Source organism: Loxodonta africana, chromosome 5 (genome assembly GCF_030014295.1).
Source record: "Loxodonta africana isolate mLoxAfr1 chromosome 5, mLoxAfr1.hap2, whole genome shotgun sequence".
NCBI lineage: Eukaryota > Metazoa > Chordata > Mammalia > Proboscidea > Elephantidae > Loxodonta > Loxodonta africana.
Window position 1 is genome coordinate 103,893,669 of NC_087346.1, and position 18,813 is coordinate 103,912,481.

Consider the following 18,813-nt stretch of genomic DNA (forward strand, 5'->3'; position numbering starts at 1 on the left):
TCTTCAGAAGCAGCAGGAAAAAAAATTATAGGAGACTGATTTAAATACATAGACATTGTTAATGTCTATCTATTAAAATTAGTTAAAATAACAGGAAAAAGAGTAAAGGAAAATACAGATGGAAAAGCATTCAGCTAAACTGGTAACTAAATTAAAACAAGGCATCACTTTTTATTATTAAAAATAGCAAAAAAAAAACTACTATAAAGTAAACTCAATGGTTTTGCAAGTGTGATAACAGAAGCACACTGTAAAATGGCACAACTTTTAAAAAGCATTTAGAAAAAGTTTTTTTTTTTTTTTTAATTACATAATTCTCATGTGAGAACTCATCTTAACAGGGTGGACAAGTTACATGCAAAAAGAAGTACTATTTGTGTACACTAGCTGTAATAATTCACAAATGAGAAAATAAGAACTGGTTAAATAATGGTACAGCCAAGCAGCAGAGCATCATGCAGCCCTTACAACTGGTTATACTATAATAAGTTAAGAAAGAACTTGAACAAAAAAGAAATAAAATAATTATCAATGCTATTTTATAGAATGCTTATTATGTGCACAAAACTGCCCTAATCACTTTAAAAAAAAAAATCACTTTATCATATATTATTTTATTAGATAATTATAGCAAACATTTAATCTTATTATAATGCTGAAAGATAAGTCTTATAACCCCTAATTTAGAGATGAAAAAGATCTGGGCCTAGAAAGCCATATAGATAGCTACCCAATGGCAGAGACTAGATTTGAACACGGGTCTGTGAGAAACTGAGGCTGGCCTTTTACTACACCATACCCTAGAGCCTCGACAGTAAGTTGAGAGACAGAGATAGAATAAATCGTATGTATAACTTAAACTCATTACGTATAAATATTTAGGCAATACATCAGTCCTAAAAATGATTACATCAAGTTAGTGGGATTATGGGGCAATTTTAACTTTATTCTTCTACTTATTTTTTAATATTTAAAAATAATTATAAAATTCAAGTGGTTATTTATTATCTTTGCTGCTAGCTGGTTAAATATAGTGAAGTTCCACATGAGGTTGTCATAGTCTTTACTGGTTTTTGAACTCCTATAAATTCAGAATCAAAAACAGAGTCCAACTATTCCTTTGCCCACTGTGCCAATTAAAAAATTTTTCAGGTGAGAATGAAAAATCGTGAAAATGAAAACTGGGGAGAAATGGAAACTGTCACCTTGTTTTAATACCAGAATCATAAATGATATCTCCTGACCGTTATTTAAGCTAATTTAGGTGAATGTTTAGGGAATAAATGTTTCATTTGAATAGTGCATTACATGTTTAGGTCCTCAAGGTCAGAAATTCAAAGACAAGGTCAGAAATTCAAAGACAATGCAAAATATTCAAATATTTCAGACAACAATATTTACATTGAAATTTTTTCTTTCACGATCACTTCTATAGTCTTATTTGCTCAGTATAGTTTTAAGTCCTACAAAGTTTGAAATTCATGAAATGAAAGAATTATCAGAATCAGAGAACTCCACGTGGGTAGGTTATAACAGAACGTATGATTTCCCTACCACTTCCGCATTAAGAAACCGGCAATGCATTAACGTTTAATCAAGTGCAAACCCTAATGCCAGGCACTTTTATACAATCTATTGCCTTTTCTCCTTTCCACAGCCTTAGGAGTTAAGAGGCTGTGGTTCTCAGAAGAGAAAACGCAGTCAGAGTTAAAGCAGGGTGCATTAGAAAGGTCAGTGGCAGAGCCCCAATTCAAGACCAGGTCAGGGTGATCCCAAAGCCTTGTTCTCCCTACCATGTTGTATCCAAATTCTACTCCCAGCCTCTAAAAAATTACTTCTTCCTTTGTCTCTTCGTGTTCTTGTCCCACCCCAACCCACTCCTAAAACAATACAAAACCAGATTCAGGTTTCACTGCCACAAGTCTTTCCAGTTATGCAGTAACATTCTTGGAAATTGATGAATGGATTTTAAAAATCAGATTACATACAACAATATGCTCAAAACAACCTTACTAATTGCTTTCTGGAGCTGAAGCTGATATATCAACATGCTCCCTAATCAATTTAGCAAATTAGCACTTATGGAGTTTAATATTTTAAAAGCATAGCCTTCTATTCAAATTAGTAAATGGTTCACAATCACATTTAGGGACAAGTAGTACTCTTTGTGCGTGCTGACTCTATAATTGTAAGTAAAGGGTCTTTTCTGTGTTCAGTCTGGTGAGATACTTTCCATTATGACGGCAGAAACACCAAAATGATGAATGACATTATTGTGGGATAAATCAGAGACCTCCAACATGGCTACATATAGATATCAAAGAAATTTGGTGGAGGGTAGAGAGAAATTAAAACAAATACTGCATCATTTTATTATTGCTCATGACGAAAAATTTCAATACCCTACAAGCATTTAATCAAAGTAAAGCCGTAAGAATACAGTTGCATTAAAAAGACAAGAAAATAGATTAAATTCAAACCATGTTCAAAAGGCAAAAAATGTGGCAAAGTGGGAAGTAATTTTTTATTACTTGCAGGAAATCAACAATAGGAAGTACCCCACTACACTCTGTTCTCTTTTAGTAGATACTTGGAAAATAAATATTAAGCAAGATTTCTAGGATGGGGAAGACAAGGCTGAACCAATTGTGCACACCAGATGTGATACTGTCAGGAAACAGATTACCATGTTCCAGTTTAATGCATAGTAGAACCGATGACTCATGACACAGTGGACTTCCTTCCTGAAGGATTATGGTACAAACTTTAGGGTTGGAGGATACGAGTGAGGTGGAGGGGGTTAGTAGAGAGGAGAAGCCCAATTCAGCCCTTCTTGCTGCAATGAACTGAAGCCAAAGAGTGGCAAAAACAGCCAGAAGATCCAGAGACATACTCTAGGCTCTAAGCATCTGTGTTCCTTAACAGAGAAAACCTGTGTCCATTTCCAAACTCAAGTCCTTCAGCAAGGACTCAGATTTTTGAAAAAGCTCAACTGATGCTTAGTTTGGTGAGGCGGAGAGATTGGTAGGTTTGAACAACTTCAGTTACATCTTTCCACTTGCTTCTATTAAGTGGTACCTTTTGCTTCTGTGCTCTCATGGAAGAGGCCACAAAGAAAATTTTCATTCATTCATTCATTCATTGATAATAAAATTCTTAGAATCTGCTCAACATTCCATTTACGTAAAAAAGAGACTACTTAGTAATTTCTTTTCATTCTTACCAGTAACTTATACATTCCCATAGAGATATTTACCTACTACTTTCAAGGTTGTTGTGACATTGGCTGATCCAAAAGTATTATTGGCATAACACATGAACACTCCAGAATCATTAACTCTTGCTGAGCTGACAGTCAACGTTTCCTGACGTTCATAATAGAAGTCACCCTTATGCCGGCTCGTGCTTTGTACCTGTGCTTTAATGTGCTGGTTTTGGAAGGGGGGAAAAAGAATCAAAGATTACCATATAATTTATATTCAGGATCTTTCATAGATAAATTAAAAATAGCAGCAATTAACTTCTCCATATTAGCATTCATTATACACCAGGGAAGTAAGAATAATAAAACATCATGACAAGTTTGTCACTGGAACACTTCATAATACAGGGTTATAGTGAAAGTTAGTCATTATTAAAGACTGGAAAAAAAAAACATGAAAATATATTTCTTAGTAAAAATGATATACATAACTCCAAACTGCAATGCTAAATTTTAAAAGTTACTGTATTATAAATATTACAGAATACTGATTTCTTACACTATGAATCAGCATACTTGGGTGATATCAGTATTTTCTGTTATATATTTCAGCCTTTTCTATCCTATATTCCAATAGTAGAAAGAAAACATATTGTTACTGACAATAAGGTTTTGTTTTATTAACATGTATAGTTTTCATATATAAAAACATAAGCACAAGTTATAAGCATAACTACAACTAATTTGGTAATTCATCCTACTGAATTCATCCTACTGAAGGCAGTTCCGCAAGGTATGAGACATATATGGCCAGGCCCCAAATTATTTAAGCATTAGCTGAGAAGAAAAGCTTGTGAATTTACCCTTGTGAATTCTAACTCTTACTTGCCTAAAGGTAAAACATGAAAAGATTTCTTGCATTTAAAATGTCATAGAAAACCCATAACATAAAATACAGCCAACAAAACCAAACTTATTGCCATCGAGTCGATTCTGACTCATAGCAACCCTGTAAGGCAGAGTAGCCGTCAAGGGAGAAGAAAGAGGGTCTTTAAAGGCCCTTCCAGTTTGAAACACTATATAGATTTGAAGCTACCGCCTTCTAAGAGATCCTTCTAATAATTGGCAAAAATCTGTCATTTAACTTTAAAAAACCAACTCTTCAGAAGGCGCAACAGCACAGTTTTACACTGGCCTTTTCCAGTTTAAAGTCTAGATTGTCTCCTCTACAAGGACAGAGCGACAATGGACATATAACATTCCAAATCTCAGATTTAAGGTTTTTTGTTTCCCTTCTAGTTCTTACAAGAGTCCTAACAGTTAGAGGGCCTACACAGGAACACTGAACATGTCAGAGTCTCAAGGAATAACCTGGTCACAAGTGATGCAATATCAATACCCAAGCCCAAAGACCATTATTTACAATAGTGTCATAGAGCATAATTAAAAGCAAGTAAAAACAGTAGAGTTTAGCAGCATTAGAGAAGCAAACCAAGGGTTTTACAAGTGTTGAGATTCTCTTAGGCTCAAAACAAACAGTTGCAAAAACTTCATTTTACCCAGATATTCATTGTGACTTAAACTTATTCTAAATTCTCACAATCAAACACTATGAGTTTTCTAAAATCATTTGATAGTGCTAATCATGCTAACAGTGCTCCAAATAGAGCCAAGGTATATCAATAAAAGATTGATGGATAAACCTTGGCATAGAGCCACGAGCCCCATCTGCAAGTCACACATCACATACTGTCTGCCGCCGTGATTTGGTTTTTCTTAACCCTTGGAGGTACACACTGGGAATTCCCCAAAGAGCTTCCAACACTGAAGGCTTATCATCTAGCGCCAGTGGATTAATTGAGAATGGCATGCAGGACTCCTGGGAAAAATGGTTCAGAACAAAACTGCCTGGGGCAATTTAATTTCTCATTTCAAAAAGGGTAATTTTCAAGTTATACAGAGGCCCTAATACATTCTCTCTCAGCTGAAATCAAGGATTATAGAAAGTCAATTAATTTGGGATTGTGTTCTATAAGATTAGGCAAAATTCCATACCTAGGTATTGTTTTTATTAAATTATATGATATGAAAACTGAACTTATTTCTCTGAACCATTGGTTTGCGGTACAATCCATTCTTCTAGTCAATGGCAAGCTTCATTTAGCAAGGTATCATCCATCACAGGTCTACATAAATACCATCATAATGTCCCTGCATTATGCTAATCACCATGGTTACTTGTTTAGAAAAGAATTCTTTAAACAGGCATGAAATTGCCAATGTTGAATATAGGGCATGAGGAGGAGAAGAAAGAAAAGATATTATTTCTTTTTTTCCAATGTAATACGTGTATCAGGAAGAAAAACTACTGTGATAGTTAATTAAATGGCCAAGATTATTCAAAAAAAAATTATTGAAAACTTAAAAAAACTACTGTGATAGTCAATTAACTAAATGGCCAAGATTATTCCCCCCCCCCAAAAAAATATATTGAGAACTCAGGCAATAGGAATTTCAAGCAAAATATTAGTGAAATTAGACATTTTAAAGACTTTGCTATTAATCTAAGTATTTAGAAAAGAAGAAAAAAGTGACTAAGATGTATTTAATTTTAAGATATGCTTAACACTCTATTGGAAATGCCAGTGGCATAGTAGTTAAAGAGTTACAGTTGTTAACCAAAAGGTTGGCTGTTCGAATCCACCAGGTGCTCCTTGGAAACTCTATGGGGCAGTTCTACTCTATCCTATAGGGTTGCTATGAGTCGGAATCGACTTGATGGCAACGAGTTTGGTTTTTTTTTTTTTTTGGTTTTTAACACTGTATCAGACCTATAGTAGTCACTCAATATGCATTTGTGAAATGAATCAGAACCTAAACATGTCCAAGTGGTTCATATTAAAGATAACTATTTAAAACAAATAATAAACCATTAGCAACTTAATCTCAGGTAGCCAGCCTCAAGGGAAGAAATCAGATCCATACAAAAAGAACACCATCTCTCAAACTACTTAGACAAGCCCCTTTGTGGGGAGGGAAGGGCTTCCTGATTCATATCTGAGAGCATTTATCATTTTTTAAATATGCAAGAAAAAAATCAGCAACTTTTTCCAATATTTTTAACAATCTGGCCTGAATAATATCAATAGTATCTTTAAACCAAGTTATTTATACATTTTATCATTCTGTTTTTTTTTCTTTTTTTAATTTCCCTGCTAAAGTCATTCAGAAAAAAGGCATGAAAGAATGGGTCAAAAGTTCCCTCAACTTTCTCAAGATGCATTTACAAAATGACATCTATTTGCCAGTGATATTGAACATGCATACTTACATATGGAGGTGTCAAAGGGGAAAATATGCATCTTAACACACTCCCAGACAATTCCACCTCAGACAGACACACCAGCTGAGCCATCCCCAAGACACCCTTCATGGACCTTTGAAAGAAAAACCTTAAAATCTCCCACAGAATGAAGGAAACAATTCACTTACCTGACTGTTTTCCCTTATCCACATCGATAGCACAGAACTAGCCTCATCTTTTATTGTACATGTCACAGCAAATTCTTCCCCCTCCCTGAGAAGATAGCTCGCTTTGGATACAGAGACACTTGGTACAGCTTTGATGGCTAGAAGAAAAAGAAGTGTGGCCCTCACATAATTTGCTCTAACACAGCATAAAATTTTAACTCATCATTTTTCAACTGTCATCCTTTAAATAAAATATCAAGTAAGGTAATAACACATATCTGTATCACTTGCATATCTGAAGACATCAGCAATTAAATCATCTATCTTTCAAGTAAATTCATTAATATTGCTTGAAAAAGCTCTGAATGTCTACTTGGAGATTATAAGCTTCTGGACGATGCTTTTTCAAAACAGGTGGAAGCCCTGGCATGGTGAAACAAACTTTAATCTTTACCTCAGACAACTCTTGATGGTTTGATGAGGACGTGACATACAACTAATGATATCTTTTTAACCAAACAGGTGTCTTTCAACATGCACTGTAAAAATAATACTTTGCTCATTTCTGAAAATTCCAGATTTTAAATAACCACACTTTGCTTAATTTCAATGAGCATACTTTTTCAAAAGCCTTTATAAAATCTATACTGAGTAGTTGAATGCCATCCGGCATTGAATTAGATAATCTTTGAGGTACAAAACCTAGATTATCTTCCAAAATATTGTATATAACGCCACAACAACAAGGCCCTTAGTCAGTTGGTACTTTCCTCCTCAAATTATAAACAGTTTGAGAGTGCCTTACAATAAATTAGGTGACTAGAAAGTCAACTTACATATTAACAGTGAATCAAGGAGTGAATAACCTGTATGCTAATCTTTTCAAACAGGGTACATAAAGTTTCCCAATGGGTTTCTCTTGGAAGGACCATTTCTTATATTTATGAAACTTTGAGGTACCCTACAGTCAGTAGGTTTAACTACTGCCCCCAGTAAAGTCCAAATGTCAAGCCATTACAGACACATTCACCTCAAATAGTCACAGATGAGATAAAAGTCATGGAACAGTCATGTAGGGTTGGGACTGGGATAAAAAAATTCACAAGCAAAGGACATTATTTTGAAGCTGGGGGGTACTTTCTTGATAAACAGCCTTCCTGATTTACTACATAAAAATGGGCCAATGTGAAGAGAGAAACCAGTTGCCATCGAGTCAACTCCAACTCATAGGGACTCCATGTATGTCAGAGTAGAACTGTGCTCCATACTGTTTTCAATGGCAGATTTTCAGAAGTAGTTTGTCAGGCCTTTCTTCCAAGGGACTCCATTAAGAGAGAAGTCTTCCTCAAATCAATAGAGTCTCCAAATCCCAGAAGAAAATAAGAAAGGGCCCATACCTGCCCTCACTTTCAGGATGAACTTCTCTGATAGCACTGACTTTCCCTCCCGATCTGCAGAGCAGTGCACACAAAGCTGATGATAAGTGCGCTTCACACTTCTGATAGTGATACCAGCCTTGGGATCAGAGACAAAGACCAAGTCCTTGGGAAGAGGTTTTCCCTTGCAACCCTTAAGGGAGTAATTGGACACCTCTGGGTCTGTCAGCGGACATCGGACCAATGCATCGTTGCCTTCTTTCCCGTACAGCAGCTGGCTCACCAGGAAAAGCTTGTTAGGATCTATAAGCATATCAAAAATTAGTCTGCATGACTGGTCACAGGCATGGAACACATTTAAAAAACATTTAAGATGTTGCCTTTCATGACAACAAATTCCTAGTGGCTCAAATGGCCACTGACCTTTTTCTTTGCAAGCAAAAGCAAAATGTATTCAAATAATAATATCTACTATTTATTAAGCTCTTTCTGTGTGTCAGGAACTAAACTTGAACCATTCCACACTTCATCTCACTTCATCCTTAAAACATCCCTTACAGAGTAGATACTATCATTATTGCCATTTTACAGATGAAGAAACTCAGGCATTAAAAAGCAGCGTTCCTAAAGACGGCACTGGGTAAAGTGATACGGCCAGAAAATGGCAGAGAAGGGCCCAAACCCGGATCTGACCGACACCAAAGTTTGAGTTCTTATAACTCTGAGAATATGTTATTACAACAGTTACTTTTTTTCTAACAATAAGTCAGTTTGATGATTCCTCTCAGGGATAGGGAAAGGTTTTCTTTCCTCTCAACCTCACCTGGGCCCCTTTCAGAGTTCCCGGTGTTCTGAATCTCTCAGCATCTGAATAGAATCTAGAAAGCTATCGGCAGGCCAAATGACATGTAAACCTAACTCTCTTCATCTGTAAGCTGGCAAATGAAATAATTTCAAATGCACAAAAGGAGCTTGTGAGTTTCAGGAATGCTGCAACAAATAAATACACTATTATTAATCATGCCAGGACAACAGGCAGGACTGGGGATGCCTCAGGCCAACTGGAACCTCACATAAGCAAAGACAAAGCTGATTCTGTATAGGCCATAGGCTGCCACCCTCTACCGTGTAATGATAATACAGATACAGTAAAACCTGCGAGAGCCGGAACGTTTGTAAAGCAGAAACCTGTCAGAGAAGGAAAACACAAATATTTTCCACTAAAACAAACAAGAGAAGAGTGGTAAAGAAGCTCCCTCTCAAAGGTGGGAAATTTATGAGACCTGGAAAAACAAGGCAGTCCTGTCAAGTTCCAGCTCTCATAGGTTTCACTGTATATGGTTAGGCCGAGAGAGTTTGTTTAAAATTTGGTTTTGTAATGTCCTTTCCATCTGGAAATCCGATGGTCCACAAAAATGAACTTGACATCACTTAAATGTACTTTATTACTTAATTTTGACCAATTTTGAAAGTCTTCCAAAATTAATTACGCATCTCCCAGCCTTACTAATTTATCCTGAGATCAAATTACCTCATGATGGTTGAACTACAGTCCAAGTTTGTTATTTTTCCATCTACTCTTTCTCAGTCAGTTGAGTATAGCTCCTACAACAAAGCCCCGCTTTTGTTCACTGCTGTAACATAGAACACTTAAGTGTCCAAACATCTTCAATCAGTAATAATTAAGTATAGTTCTAAGTTACTGAGGATGCCTTCTCCTAGAAAGAAAGTCTGTGAGCTCTGTGCTAGCGATTTTGCTAATTCAGCAGTTTTCCTCACTTACGCAGTTATCTATCTGTGCTATTAACAAGCAGAATGATACTCATTACCACCTGGAAATTCCAGTGTGTTTTCACCTTGAATGCTAAGAAAAGCACACAGTTTGGCTCAACAATTATGGAATCATACCCAGAGACTAAACTGTGGCTTATCATTGTACATGTCTTTTCAGCTATGCACCTAAGAAAGGGCAACTGGTAGACTAAAGAGAGGCATATAGTCAACTTCACGGCAATCTTCTTTACAGCTTACATGTGAGTCAGCATTGTACACCATACTAGAGGCTGCACAATTCTATCTCTCTACCCACAATTATATAAGACAGACAGGGCAGGCAATCTTATCCAAATGTTACTGGGTAAATCTCCAATCTAGGATAGATAAATTTATCCATCATTCTTCCATAACACTATGGATAAGGTCCTACCTTGGCCTGTTTCAACGACAGCACCAGTCTAGGTATAAACCCAGAACTAGAACAGGGACTCTATTTCTTCTCCTACAACTGGGATATGTCTCTGAAGCTGTCAGGACCTCAGTTCCCACATCAGCAAAGATACCACCAGATACCTATTCTTGTCAGAGACGTTAAATACGCAAACACAGAATTCATTAGAGGAAAGTGGTATTAAAATACAACTATTTCTTTTTCTTTGTTTCTAAGAGGTCACAATCTTTGAAATGAGTAAACTGACATTACAAAGAATCTACGAAGGACATGGGGTGCTTAGCTGATCAAGCTATTCTTCTGGAATTTACTCCCTGAGAATGGGTCAAATCTTTTCAAGTGTTGGTCCGTTTAGGCCTTTAGAGAATCATTTGGTTGCCTAAAGTGTTTTAAGTAAATGGGAGTATCTAGTATCTCAGGGCATTAAAATGCAGCTTTCCCATAGGGCCTAATTTATTCTTAGGGTTTACTCGGAGCACCAGGACAAATGGGCTAAACATATTGTAATTTCATTAGGAAAAGCATCACAGCCTTACAGACCCGGAGCTAGGTGTCATAGCCAAGCCACTACATATCAAAAGATGGAGAAAATTTGTTTCAGGTTTATTACATCCAACTGGTAATATTTTATCTACGGCTTGGTCATCTATATGTCACCCAAAATTAAGAACAGGATATTAAGTTCTCTAAAGCATAGCATCAAAGAAAGCCAAGCACTTACCTCTAACAAATACATAAATGGAACTGCTTAAGCCGCCTTCATTGGTGCACGTATAGTTGCCTGTGTTGGTGGCGACTGCTTTCTCTGTGATCCATTCATTGTGTTTATTCTCACTCACTTGACCCAGTATCTCAAAAGTCCACTTGACAAAGCCTGAGTCTGTGCACAGCAGCCTAATCTCGTCTCCCACATTGACTATTAACTGTGGTTTTGCTGGATGGATGGATGGTGGAGACAGATCCTCTGGACTCACAGATGGTTGAGAAGAGCCTGCCAGGAAAAATAAGAAGCATGTTGAGTACGATGTGCCTTGGCCAAACAAAGCATTTCTTCCAGTATTGATCTCCATCTTCTGTGTACTCTACAATAAAAATAGGACAGAGCTGCCCTACTATTTATGGCTGGAAGGATAGCTCTGTCTGAAGTTTCTGAAATTCACCTACAAAATTATTACTTTTTTGTCATCCTAAAATAATTCCTAAGGGTCACATGTGGCGTGCAAGCTAAGACTTGGTAGACGTCATGAACTTCTCTGAGTTAAACATGCAATGGGGTTCAAGTTTCCATTCTGAATATGGGCCATCGACATGGCACTGACATGCTGAAATCAGGCTTAGAAACAACAGAAACAAAATCTCACATTATGGAAAAAAAAACTATCGGCCTGTCACACTTTTGGAAGAAGGTACATGACAGAGCTTGTTTTTCTTAAAGCTGTGTGAATACAGTTATTTCTATGTAATTCTCCATATGTGGCAGCGTTCATCAAAAGGAGAACTATCTAAAACTCTCCAAACAATAAGGCCTAAGTACAATCCCATTTTCAAGCTCAGATCATGAAACATTCCAAGGCATATGCTGCATTTCGGCTTGATCGACACGATGCCTAGACAGTTGTCACAGTTCTGGAAGAGGAGGCAAGTTTAAAGATGCCAGCTGGAGACTCTGAATATTAAACTTGAACCTTAGAAAATTCACAGCTGCCAATTCATTCATTTATTTATCCATTCATTTATTGAAATATCTGTTTATGAATTATGATCTGCAAAGGCATCATGCTAGGTGCTGAGGAAAATCCAATAAGTATGACACATGGTCCTTACACACATTCTAGGGGCTTAAAGAACAAACTACCTAAGTGCCAGAATAAGTGAAGCATGGCTACAAGATTTTGATTTAAGTTGAAGAAAAAGTAAGGGGTGAATGAAAGAAGACAGTCTGAAAAAGCTTTGTATTGTATGATTCCAACTACCTGTCATTCTGGAAAAGGCAAAACCAGAGACAGTGAAAAGATCAGTGGTTGCCAGGGGTTCTGGGAGAGGGGAAGAAGGGTGAATAGTTGGAGCACAGGGCATTTTTAGAGCAGTGAAGCTATTCTGGATAACACTGTAATGGTGGAAATTTAATTAAGCATTTATCAAAATCCATAGGACTACCCAACAGAAAGAGTGAACCCTAATGTGAGCTATGGCTTTAGTTAATAGTAATGTACCAGTACTGGTTCATCAATAGTAGTACGTGAACCACAGGAATGCAAGACACTAATAGGGGGCCAATGTGCAGAGGAGGGGGTAAATGTGCTTTCCACACAATTTTTCTGTAAACCTAAACCTACTCTGAATAAATAGTCTATTTAAAAAAAAAAAAAAGTAAGGGGTCTTGACAGAATCATAAGAGGTGAAGAAAGAGGAGACAGTATGAAGAGTTGGTACTGAGGTTGCCACATGAGGCCCGTAGAGCTAAACAGAAACCATGCTGGCTAGAAAATAGGGTTCCTTGTGGAGAACAGGAACTACGGCTGCTAACCAAAAGGTTGGCAGTTGAAATCCACCAGCCGCTCCTTGGAAACCCTATGGGGCAGTTCTAACTTTGTCCTATAGGGTCGTTATGAGTTGGAATCGACTTGATGGCAATGGATTTGGTTTTTTGGTTTTGTGGAGAACATAAGAGGACAGAGTAACTAGGCTAAGCAGGATAGAACCAGATCATCAAGGTTCCCAAACACCTGGTATAAATACTTGGGATTTATCAGAGACCATGTAGAGTCACTACAGGTTTCCCCCCTACCCCCAGCAGAAAAGTGACATGCACAATGAGACACCAATCACTTAGATTCAAGGAAATCAGTGAAAAGCACTGGTCTTCATCCAAGCAGAAGTGATGAGAATCTACAGTAAAGAGCTCAGAACAAAGAAGAAAGGATGAGCAGCCATCTGTCAGCGGAGGCTTACGTGTTGCTACGATGCTGCACGAGTTTCAGCAGTGCTTCTAGACTAAGACAGACTAGGAAGAAAAGCCTGGCAATCTATTTCCATAAAAATCAGCCAGCGAAAACCTTATGGATCACAATGAAATGATCTCATTGTGCCAGAGGTTGTCATGAGTCAGGGAAAGATTCTAGGGCTGCTAACAACAACAGCCACACACATATAAGACCGGAGAAAGGAACAGGCCTGAGTTCTGAAGGAGGAGTAAATGCCATCCAAGCCAGGTGAGGGAAGGGGCTGCGAGGAGGCAAACAGCAAAAAGGGCACCAAAGGGCAAGCCATGTCCAGGAAATCAGCCATGAGCTTGGCATGTGTGAGAACTGGGAGATAAGATGGGGACATGATCAGAGACGAGGATGAGTGAGGCAGAGACCAGTTCACAGGTGCCATTGGTAATTCTCAGCAAATGATTGCTTCCAACCTGAAATTCGGATCAAGAAAGCCAGTGGTATAGACATAACTGGTAAAGTCAAAAGACAGGATCAGATAATCAAGGGAAAAGGCTTGTGAAGAAAAGGAGGAAGAGACCAAGAACCAATCTGAGAGGGCCCTTCCAGTCAAGAGGCCAGGGAAAGTGTCACCAGAGAAGACCAAATCACCACCAGAAGGAAAGGGGGTGGCTACAGAGAAGTGGTAAAGTGGAGGGTCAGCGAAAAAGAGGAAGACCTTCAATGAGATGGACTGATATAGTGGCTGCAACAATGGGCTCAAGCATAACAATTGTGAGGATGGTGCAGGTTCAGGCAGCGTTTCATTCTGTTGTACATAGGGTGGCTATGAGTCAAAACAGGCTTGATGGCGCCTAACAACAACAAAGAGAAGTGGCAAGGAAGGCAACACATTGGAATGTTTTAAAGAGAGGGTGGGTGGTTCAGAGGGCAAATGCCTCAGCGAGATCAAAGGCAATACGCGAAAGATCCCAAATTTAGTTAGAAAGAGACCACTGGAAATTCAAGAGTACAATTGTAATTGAGAGGAAATTTCTGTTTGCTCCAGGACTAAAGGTTGAGAGTGTAGCTTTCTCCTTGGAGAGCTATGGGTGCAAAAGGCAGAAAAATAAATTTGTAACAAAACAGAGTTACAAGAAAGAAAAGAGGAGTCCCTGGGTGGCAAAACAGGTAAGCACTCAGCTACTAACCAAAAGATTGGTAATTTGAACCCACCCAGAGGCTCCTCAAAAGACAGGCCTGACAATCTGCTTCCAAAAGGTCACAGCCTTGAAAACCCTATGGAGCACAGTTCTACTCTGATACACATTGGGCCGCCATGAGTCAGAATCAACTTGACATCAGCTGGTTTGGTTCACATTTGAAGGTAGAAGGAAGACAGTCCATGGATATACAATCAGTCATATATGTGCCAAAAGGACAAACAAATCTGTCTTGGAAGAAGTACAGCCAGAATGCTCCTTAGATGCAAGGATGGTGAGACTGTGTCTTACATCCCTGGGACATGTTATCAGGAGGGATCAGTCCCTGGAGAAGGACATCATGCTTGGTAAAGTAGGGTCAGTGAAAAAGAGGAAGACCCTAAGCGAGATGGATTGACACAGTGGCTGCAACAATGGGCTCAAGCATAACAACGATTGTGAGGATGGTACACAACCATGCAGTGTTTCTTTCTGTGGTACGGAAGGTCTCTATGAGTTGGAAGCAATTCGATGGCACCTAACAACTACATATGTGCATAGATGACCAGTCATGTCTCAATTTCAATTTATCATCCAGAAGAATATTTCATCCGAATGCCTTTCAACTGCAGTATCAATTATAGCCCTATGATTTCAAGCCAAAGTACACCAGAGATCAAAAACACTCCCAGCAGTCTTGATTTGCAGAAGATAACAATGACGTCAATTATAATCATTAAGTGTTATTAAGCACCAACATGAGAAGTGCTAAATAGAGTGAGACTATCTGTGCCCACTCGGCACAGCATCTAAATCAAGCAGCCAGAATATGGAAACAGAGTGGGCGAGATTATTTTCACAGTCATACAAAGCATTAAATAATGAAGATGGTGGCAGCAATAAAGGGAGATGCTATTATTTCAATTATTTATGCCCTTTAAAAAATGAGTGGTTCCAACTGAATATGTCCAATATGATAGTAAATTCATTCCAAAATATCTTCTAAAGAATTTATATTGCAATATATTTCAATCAATTCCATTTTTGCACGAGTGGATCTTAAGGGCATCTTAAGGGTACAATCTAGTCAAGTATTGCTGACTTCCCAAGACCCAAGGGGCAATGTAGGCAAGTTCTAGCTGTGTGATTTCGGGCAGGTTTCTCAACCTCTCTGTGTCCAAGTTTCCATATCTGGAAAATGAGGATTAAAAAAAATATCCTCTCCATCTCATGGAATTCTTATGAGAATTAAAGGAGGTAATAACATGCAAAGAGCTTAAAACAGGACTGAGCAGTTTTTAATAAATGCTAGATATTATAGTGAGGCAGTAAAGCATTGTAGCATACCAGGTAAGAGCTTGGCTCTGAAGTTAAGACTATCTAGATTTATGTCCTAGCTCTGCCACTTACTAAGTATGTAACCCTTGGGCAAGTTACTAATCAGCTCTCCCTCAGTTTCCTCATCTATAAACTAGCAATCGTAACAGCACCTATTGCATTTCAAAGGCTGTTATATAAGCAGTTAGAACTGTGCTTGAGCACATAAAACCAAACACCAGATGCCACTGAGTTGACTCCGACTCATGGTGACCCCAAGTGCCAGGGCAGAACTGTGCTCCATAGGGTTTCCAATGGCTTTTTTCAGACGGCCTTTCTTCAGATGCACCTCTAAATAGACTCAAACTTAAAACCTTTCGGTTAGCAGCCACACATGTTAACCGTTTGCATTACCCAGGGACTCCTGCTTAGGCACATGTTGTTACTGTTAGCTGCTGCTGAGTCAGCATATAGAAAGCACATATAAATGTTAGACACAATTACTCTAGAAACAGAACTCTTATGATCCATCCAAATCAGTTCTGACTTACTTAGGAATATGAAGGCTCTATCATCTCCTAAACAAGATCCTGTCTGACTTCTCTCTCCCCAGCAGCAAATCCTAGCAACCTTGCATTCAGCACCTGACCACAGCCTTATAGCCCTTTCCAACTCCTGCTGCCCCTCGTACAATCCAGTCAACTTACCACCTCACCGGAGAGATAGCATCCTCTCCTAAGTGATCTCACTGCCACCAGTCTCTGCTAACCCACCATCTCATCCTACCTCATAACATTGTCAGATCCATCAGCCTCAAACGCCACCTTTCAATTAAATTCCCCCTCTCCAGACTCAGAAACCGTAACAGTGGTGGTGGCAGCTAACAATGACACCCCGTACAATTTGCAAAAAGCAGTTTCATGGGTTAACTTCTAGCGGTTTCCTCTGGATCCAACCTGTCTCTCCAAAAAGATAGACCCTTAAGACTGGCTGGAAACCCTGGTGGTGTGGTGGTTAAGTGCTATGGCTGCTAACCAGAGGGTTGGCAGTTCGAATCCGCCAGGGGCTCCTTGGAAACTCTATCGTGCAGTTCCACTCTGTCCTGTAGGGTCGTTATGAGTCGGAATCGACTCGACAGCACTGGTTTTGGTTTTTTGTTTTTTTTTTAAGGCTGGCTGGTTGGCTAAGAATTCCACCCACATTCTTCCTCCCTTGCTACGCCCATCTGTCTTCCTTTGTCCACAGGACACAGCTACTCCATCAGCTCACCTCCTTGTCATCTAGAAGCCTGGCTTAAGGCCAGCCTCTTCATGGATGCTGTTCCCTAACCACTTCAGGTCACAATGACCTGAACTTACTATTCTCAGTAAGTTCCCGTGACATGTTCAGCATACCACCCCTTTGGTTTGTACTGAGGCTCACCAGTGGTCTATGTGTGTGTCTTACCCACTCTAAGGTTTTAGAGCCCTCAGAGTAAGCATTCTAAATTGTAATTTTCTTCTCTAGAATAGTTACAAAAGACATTCCCTTCAATATCCCCAAACAAAAAAAGATGGAAGGAAAGATGGACTCCTAATACCCCACCTCTTACAACAGACATCAACAGTCCACTGCGCTATCCCCAGAAGATGACAGATGTCAATTCTACTGCACCATCAAGAAAAGAATGATTTAAGTCATCAATTGTAACTGCATTGTTGTTGTTGATTGTTTTCAAGTTGATTCCGACTCATGGCGACCCCATGGGTGCAGAGTAGAACTGCTCCATAAAGGTTTTCAAGGCTGTGATCTGTTGGAAGCAGATTGCCAGGCCTTACTTCCCAGATGTCTCTAGATGGGTTTGAACCACCAACTTTTCGGTTAGCAGCCCAGCGCTTAACCATCTGTGCCACCCAGGGATCCCTATGGATACCTCCAAAAAGAGGGCCTCCATACTTGAGATCATTACCTTATGCTTTATTTCTAGAATTTTAAAATAATTACCTCCAGAAGCATTCAGGGTTCTATTTTCAAAATAAATCATTTCTAAGTTCAACCTCCAAATTACACTATGAACTGAAAACAGACATTACATTAGGGTGACGCTGTAGGTAATATTTATTCTCTTTTTTTCCAAACTGTCTTGAATGTTGTTATAATATTCTCACAATAAGAGTAGAGATTCATGTTAAAAGTTATATAACTCAAAAAGGCATTCCACCAACTGAGCTTTGAAGTAGTTCTGAAATTACACATTTCTACATCAGGACTTTTTTTGCATAAGTAAATGTACTTCCCTAATTATGGTTGGCTAAGGCTTTAAGGCTAATACTAAGAGTTATTTTCTGTTCCCTAAACACATGTTAATTAATGAGCCAAAAAAAAAAAATAAATGATAGATGGCAAAACCCACCACTCTGGGGACCAACTACTAAATGAATGATGGCTCCGGGCTAGGAACTCCAGGAACGATTCAGCAAATATTTCTCCCAGGCAACTTACTAGGTGCTGAACCTAGAAGACGGTCCTTGCTCTCAAAGAACATAAGTAAGGAAGGAGGCACTTATGGACAGTCAACAATGCAAGATTTTAACAATAGTTCAAGACAAAAGAAATGCCAACATACCCTCACAGTTTATAACCTCTTCAGGTACATGCTTTGGGTACCCCCTTTACCAGTGCCAAAAAATTCTTCAAGGCCCAGCTGAATTCTAAAACTTTCTCAGCTACCCAGGCTCTTTATATGAGCCCTTTGACATTTTTTTTTTAAATCATAATGTCATGGATTGACACAAGATAAGTGTCAACTTGGTTAGGCCATGATTCCCAGTATCCTGTGGTTGTCCTCCATTTTGTGATTGTAATTTTATATTAAAGAGGATTAAGGTGGGATTGTAACACTCTTACCCAGATCATGTCCTTGGTCAACGTAAAGGGAGTTTCCCTGGGGTGTGGCCTGCACCACCTTCTATCTCTTAAGACATAAAAAGAAATGGGAAGTGAGCAGAGAGGGGGTACCACATACCACCAAGAAAGCAGAACCTGGCCTTCAGACCCAGGGTCCCTGCTTGCAGAAGCTCCTAGTCTGGAGGAAGACTCATAAAGAAGCCAACAAAGAAAGAGA

The 18,813-nt window shown here is 38.8% G+C and overlaps 1 protein-coding gene across 3 annotated transcripts in view; it reads right to left on the minus strand.

Moving 5' to 3' along the window:
- Positions 1 to 18,813, minus strand: part of KIT (KIT proto-oncogene, receptor tyrosine kinase) — a 104,056-nt gene that overhangs the window by 44,608 nt on the left and 40,635 nt on the right. For all 3 annotated transcript variants that reach the window (XM_064285791.1, XM_010595683.3, XM_003415883.3), the window contains exons 2-5: positions 10,998 to 11,267; positions 8,071 to 8,352; positions 6,695 to 6,831; positions 3,257 to 3,428 (exon numbers count right to left, since the gene is read on the minus strand). In XM_064285791.1, coding sequence (XP_064141861.1) covers positions 3,257 to 3,428; positions 6,695 to 6,831; positions 8,071 to 8,352; positions 10,998 to 11,267 — 861 coding nt within the window. The remainder of the gene's footprint in view (positions 1 to 3,256; positions 3,429 to 6,694; positions 6,832 to 8,070; positions 8,353 to 10,997; positions 11,268 to 18,813) is intronic.